Consider the following 6,804-nt stretch of genomic DNA (forward strand, 5'->3'; position numbering starts at 1 on the left):
TTAACTTGACACAGCATCTAAAAATGCAGTGCTCCCATGAGAGATGCCAAAAACACAGTGAAACGTGACGCAGTTTTCAAAAGACATCTATCTAGTGAATGTTTACATGGAAAACGATTGAAAAACAGCACGAGCAGATGTAAAAATATGTTCAGTTCGAACAGCCCCTTGTTCACATGACACAGCACTAGCTCAAGTTTCTCAAAGTTACCTCTCAAAAAGACAGACTTTTGTTTCAGTTGATTGTTGGTACATTTCCACTGTATCCAGCGCTGTTTGATCTCTGTATTCGTAAATATCCAGAAACTGTTTTACTGTGTGAGAACCCGCTCCAAATGATTCAGTGAGAGAGTGAACCGAACGAATTATACTGAATCACAAATAGATTCAGATCGTTTTGCAAGCCTGTTTGGCCAATTCACTGAAAAGAACCTACTCAAAATAATTATTCATTTGTAAATTGGGCATTGTTAGTTCTTTTAAACAGCCAACAGAAATACGGGACACATTTCATGATTGGTGAAATATTCTGAGAGTAAATATTTCTCAGGGCAGTCGAAACGCTCATGTTATGCACAGTGTGTATGGCCGTACAGCTGCAGGCACCCCTGTGCCTCACTGTAACCTCCATTTTTGCTTTTTTAAAGAAAAGGAGGGACGAGTCGAAATTACACTCACCGGGCACTTTATTAGGAACACTTTGGCCCTAATAAGGTGTCCGGCGTGGTCTGTTGTAGCCCATCCACCTCAAGGTTTGACGTGTTGTGTATTCTGAGATGTTATTCTGCTCACTACAATTGTACACAGTGGTTATCTGAGTTACCATAGCCTTTCTTTCAGCTCGAACCAGTCTGACCATTCTCCGTTGACCTCCAGCCGCAGAACTGTTTTTTGTTTTTGCCACCATTCTGAGTAAATTCTAGAGACTGTTGTGTGTGAAAATCCCAGGAGATCAGCAGTTATAGAAATACTCAAACCAGCCCATCTGGCACCAACAGACATGCCATACTCCAAAAAAAAAATTCCCCATACTGATGGTTGATGTGAACATTAACTGAAGCTCCTGACCCGTATCTGCTTATTCAGATTATTCATCGCATGAATAAGTAGGTGTACAGATGTTCCTGATAAAGTGCTCAGTGAGAGTATTTTTTGTGGTAATTAGCATTATGCCACAAAAGCTGTCGATTGATCTTAAATTGTGCTAAACCATTATTTAATTTGAAGGTAATAATGGGTCTTTTTGGGATACTTTTCATTCATAGGTAAACCTGAAGAGAAACAGATATCCTAGATAGAGAAATAACAAGTGTTAAACCATTTTTATAGTTTAGGTTACTTATTCTTTCTTTCTTTCGTTGATGTTTATTCTACTGGAAAGTGCAACTGAAAGACTGAAATTCCCTTGATAACAAACGGAACGGCTGATAATAAAAACCGCATGCAAATATTTGCCCGAAGTGGAACGTTATTCTTCTAATCTGTTTCTAGAGGGACATTTAAATGAGGCGCAATCAACAACGGGATGCCGCTGTAGAAGGATCGGTTTGTTCATTTACATGAATTACACGTTGCTCACATAATCGTCTCTGGTTGTTTATACTTCGCTTTTAAACACTTTATTATGGATTGTAACATATATAACGTGTAAAGTATTCACCAGATAGTTATTTCAATACCCTGTGCATCTTTTAAGTCGTAGCTTTACGTCTCTGCCAGAGTATTAGATGATTGCTATGGTGTCTTCTCGCCAGATCATCGATCAGAAATCAGTTTCATCCTCTCATGGCTCAGATCTGGACTGCTGTGCGTGCTGTTCTGCCCGCGACAGTGGCAGAGTTTCCTTTTGGTTTCAGTGAGAAGATTGAAGGAAGTGTGTTGAAGGTTCTTGAACTGGCCAGAGATCAGCTGTACAGTGCACCAGATTGCCCAGCTTCTGCTGAAAGAGCTCAGATAATTATAGATTATTCCTGGGAGAAGCTTAACACAGGGACATGGAGAGATGTGGACAAAGAGTGGAGAAGGGTTTACTCATATGGCTGCTTATTCAAAGTCTTATGTTTATGTCATGGAAATGCATCTCAAGCCAACATGCAAGAGGCCATTAAGACATGCGATATGGGTTTGTTAATGGGGGCAGCCATCATGGACAATATTCTGCAAAGACTTGTCGGTATCTTAAGGAATAACATGAAAATGAAGAATCCCAACAAAGTGGAGAAGTGTGAAGAACCCTGTACAAAGGTGAAGTCGTCTCTTCTGAAGTGTGGTGCTTATGTTTCTGGTCATCTTTGTCACCTTAAAGAAATGCAAATATAACATGGAGTTTTCACCCCAAAGTGCTTACAGTGTAGTTGGTAGTTAGTGTCACATCTTTAGTTTAAGCCTAGTGTGTTTCAACACTTTTATTGGGCAACTCCCTTTTTATAAAAAATAAATAAATCCCAAATTTTTGAACCAGTTAAATAAAACAAACAAACAACAACAAAAAAGTAATAACAACAAATACTGTTACTGCAAAAGATTAGGTCAACATTAGAGCCTAAAACCATAAAATATAATTCCACATATAACATTCTAGTGCAAGTAGCATTCATGATGGTTTGTGAAGTTGTTTTTCACCAAAGTGAACAGATGTGCAAAACGCTTTTCATGACCTATCCAAGCAGAATATATTTCTGGACCTGGATCAACATTCCTATCAACCAATCAGATTTTAAAGTTACGGTCCTGGTGTAGGTTTAGAGTTTGTCCCATGGTTGCTTTTACAACATTCAAAATTTGTGTTCCCCATGAACCTATGATTTCCCTTTGGATTTAGGGGTAAATTATGGTAAGGAAAAGGATTTGATCCAAGGATGCTCTTCCAGGAACATGTCCTACTTGCCTAAATCATGTAGCGCTTCTTGTTCTGATGTAATGCCTTTTATTGTCGATTTCACACTATGCAGGTATACATTCTTTTCCTCTACAAAACTTTTCTAAACAGAAAATGAAACAGGATTGTGTGTTCGAGCCTGTAATAAACCCAGCACAAGCTGTGCCTAGGATTCAGTGTCCATCTATGGAGTGCTTCAGATCAGATTTTCTGGATATTCAAAAGCCTGTCATTATTGAGGGAATAATTGACCACTGGCCAGCCTTCACAGAGCATCCATGGAGGTACTGTTAACACATACACACTGTTTTAGTTTACACAATTATACTAAATGTCATCCCCTAAAACTAAAGCTCTCTCTCATCTACTTTTCACTCTCTCTAAGCATAGACTACTTGAAAACTGTCGCTGGCTGTCGGACGGTGCCTATTGAAGTGGGATCCAAGTACACGGATGAAGAGTGGTCACAGAAGCTCATTACAGTGAATGAGTTCATCGAGCGCTACATTCTGGGAACAGTAAGATGCTTCAGTTCAGTGTAAGATAAAATCATGTGTTGCCCAAGTTGGATTTGAAGTGTAACTGTTTTATATTTCTTATAGGGGGATGAAGGAGTGGGATATCTGGCTCAGCATCAGTTGTTTGATCAGGTCAGTTGTTTGATCATGGATTATCAATCAAGAGAAATTCTAGTCTCAGTTACTGAACTTCCTCGTCATCATTTTAGCAGGAAGGAATGCAGTATTTTCATTCTACATGCAGTCCAAAACTGGTTCTCCAGTTATGCTAGAAGAGTATAGGGCATAAATGAATTAAAAAAATTTTTTTTAATTCAGATGTCTAATTTTTGTATGTTTATGGCTTAGTTAACAACAATCAAAACAATAATTGTACAATTTAAATTAAGTTCTAAACGTAAGTTCGGAAGGGGCTTGTTCATTTAGGCCTGCCAGTCATATCCCAAGGATAAGTAAGTGGCTGCTTCCCACGCACCAATGACAATTCTTCTGCCATCCCTCCACCTAAACCATTTATTTCAAAATCGTTTTTCTATTTCTTGCTTTAAAGAAATATTCCAGGTTCAATACAAGTTAAGCTCAATCGACAGCATTTGTCATAATGTTGAGGACCACAAAAAAAAAAAAAAAAGTTTGACTCGTCCCTCCTTTAAAATAAATAAATAGAAATCGAGGTTACATTAACTACAATGGAAGTGAATGTGGGCAATTTTGGGGGGGGTTTAAAGGCTGAAATGTGAAGCAGATAATTTTATAAAAGCGCTTACATTAATTCTTCTGTTAAAACTCATGTATTATTTGTGCTGGAAAGTTGTTTTAATTGTCATTTTTACAGTCGTTTTAGGGATTGTTGACATTACATCATCATGGCAATGAAGCTGTAAAAATTGGCTTCACACAGAAAAGGTTAAGTTATTTTATCACACTAAAATCTTTTTAACACATTGTTTGTCTTGTAGCTATACTTTTGAAAAAGTGAGTATTTTAATGTTCCAAAATTGGCCCCATTCACTTCCATTCTAAGTGCCTCACTGTAACCCAGATTTTTGCTTATTGTTTTTTTGTTTGTTTTTAAAGGAAGGGCAAGTCAAAATTAAGTTTTGTGGTAATCAACATTATGCCACAAATGCTGCTGATTGAGCTTAACTTGTATTGAAATGGAATATTCCTTTAAGGTGTGGTCACATTCAGCTTTGCACAGCGAAATTCTGGGGGCGAAGAAGGCATGGGCGGATATTGAGCGTGTGTGAAACCAGCAAAAAACTAATTATCAAGCAGCCTATTTTTAATGCTGCAATTTATACTTTGTGAGAGTGAAGTTAAAAGAAACTCACAGCTAAAATTATATCCTTGTCCATGGCGAATATTCAGTGTACACACACAGAGGTCACTACCAAACCAAGCAGCTTCCTGTCAAAGCTTTGACAGAAAGACCTTCCTGTCAAAGCTCACCAAACCTTAACTCCACGCAAAACCTGTTAGGGGAAATTCTTCGCCACGGGAAGTTTATCGCGAAAAATTCACAATCGCGTGGAGGTAAATGTAACTGTTCATTATTCATATATTCTTGGGGGGAATATTTAAAAAAAATATTGAAATGTTTTTTTATTTAAAAATGTAAAAAGTAGTTGTCAAATCTAAACCTTCAATCTAAGAAACTGCTCTTTTAAAACGCTTATTTTACATTCACCGTCCCATAGAAGAGCTATGAAGGACAGTTTGTGTACATGAACAGTTTTTACCTGCAGAACAAAAACATTATTCACCCACTACAAGCAGAATCAGACTAAAAAAAAGGCATTTTGACAAAGTTCTGTGTTCAGTAACTTTTGGCAGTATTCATTGTGTTAGGTTCCAGAGCTGAAAGAAGATATCCGTATCCCTGATTACTGTTGTCTTGGAGAGGGAGATGAAGATGAAATTACAATTAATGCCTGGTTTGGGCCTGGGGGCACAGTGTCTCCTCTCCATCAGGATCCTCAACAAAACTTTTTGGCACAGGTAAACCCAAAGACAAAATACTAATTTGGTGTTTGACCGTAGATAAACGCAGGGCTTTTATTTTTTTGCTTCATTGCATTCTCTGTATGGTTTTTTTTTTTTTTAATGGCAGGTGATTGGAAGGAAATATATCCGCCTCTACAGTCCAGATGAAACGAAAAATTTGTATCCACATCAGTCGCAGCTTCTGCATAACACCAGTCAGGTAAAAGTAAAAAAACAATACTGACTGTTTATTATCATACCTTACTTTTGACAGCTAATGTTGTAAACTTACATGCACATATTCATATTCACTTATTATTTCGTCATGTGTGATGATAATTGGTTTTACCCCAAAAAGGTAGAGGTGGAGAATCCAGACCTGGAAAAGTTCCCAGACTTCCCTAAAGCATCATATCAGGAGTGTGTGCTCCAACCTGGAGATGTGCTCTTTATCCCTGTTCAGCACTGGCATTATGTGCGCTCTCTCGAGCTCAGCTTTTCTGTTAGTTTCTGGTGGTCTTGATATTTATACAGAATAAAACAGCATGCTCAACTTTGTGATTAGTACAAATCTTAAATATTTAATCTGAAGGTTTAAGGTTAATATCAGGAATGATTGATATGATGGGAATTGCTTAAATTTACATATATACATGTAAACCTTTAAATGTTTAACATGCAATAACTAATCTCACTAATATTAAATTATGTGAACAGCATGGAGATATACGGCAACGCTCAGTACAAATATAGAACATTTGAAACTTTGCTGTCTAACAGCTTGAGGAACTTTATCATTTTTAAGCAATCTATACTTGAATCTTTCACAATAGCCCTTTAAAAAGAGGTACTGTACGAATGTGTTTTGTTTTTTTGAAGAACCTCCACCATTTATCTTAGAGGTAGTACATGATATGCTGAACGTTTAAGTCTACAAATGGTCCAGTACAAGACAGCAAAGAAACAATTTTATCTGTACTATATCAAAATCCCACCAAAAACAATTGAGAAATTTAGAAACAAACCTATTTAATGACAATTCTTCAATACTACAAAATATATTTAAAAAATCTCTAACAGAGTGCACTTGAATAATCCTCATAATGAGACAAAAGCCCAGCTGCAGTGGTAAGATCTGAGATTAGGTCCTTCTGGACCGCCATTGCTGTTGCTGATGTGGATGGTGTGGGAGCGGTGTTCTCTTTGGCTGATGAAGACAGGCCTTGTGAACTCTGTGACAGGATGCTGTATTTCTGCAAAATAAAGAACAAGTCAGGGAACACAAAACCTAAAATAATTTTTTGCAGCAATTTTTTTTTCTTACACATCTAGGATCAGTGGAGTAATCTTAGCGATAAAACAATTCACCTGGAATCTCATGAGGCCAGAACTCATTGCATGAGGGGCAATGAGGGTCACTGT

General features: G+C 37.5%; 1 protein-coding gene across 2 annotated transcripts; it reads left to right on the forward strand.

The window, feature by feature from the left end:
• Positions 1 to 1,467: 1,467 nt before the first annotated feature.
• Positions 1,468 to 5,938, forward strand: LOC127450080 (lysine-specific demethylase 8-like). 2 transcript variants are annotated; one of them, XM_051713816.1, is made up of 7 exons: positions 1,468 to 2,244; positions 2,990 to 3,162; positions 3,264 to 3,396; positions 3,481 to 3,528; positions 5,248 to 5,397; positions 5,510 to 5,602; positions 5,745 to 5,938. In XM_051713816.1, the coding sequence occupies exons 1-7, from the start codon at positions 1,786 to 1,788 to the stop codon at positions 5,919 to 5,921; spliced, it is 1,233 nt and encodes a 410-aa protein (XP_051569776.1). In that variant the 5' UTR covers positions 1,468 to 1,785; the 3' UTR covers positions 5,922 to 5,938. The 2 variants fall into 2 exon arrangements, with proteins under 2 accessions (XP_051569776.1, XP_051569777.1); XM_051713817.1 differs by having other exon boundaries at positions 1,477 to 2,244; positions 5,741 to 5,938.
• Positions 5,939 to 6,804: the final 866 nt, after the last annotated feature.

The sequence above is a fragment of the Myxocyprinus asiaticus genome, chromosome 13 (genome assembly GCF_019703515.2).
Source record: "Myxocyprinus asiaticus isolate MX2 ecotype Aquarium Trade chromosome 13, UBuf_Myxa_2, whole genome shotgun sequence".
In the NCBI taxonomy this organism is placed as follows: domain Eukaryota; kingdom Metazoa; phylum Chordata; class Actinopteri; order Cypriniformes; family Catostomidae; genus Myxocyprinus; species Myxocyprinus asiaticus.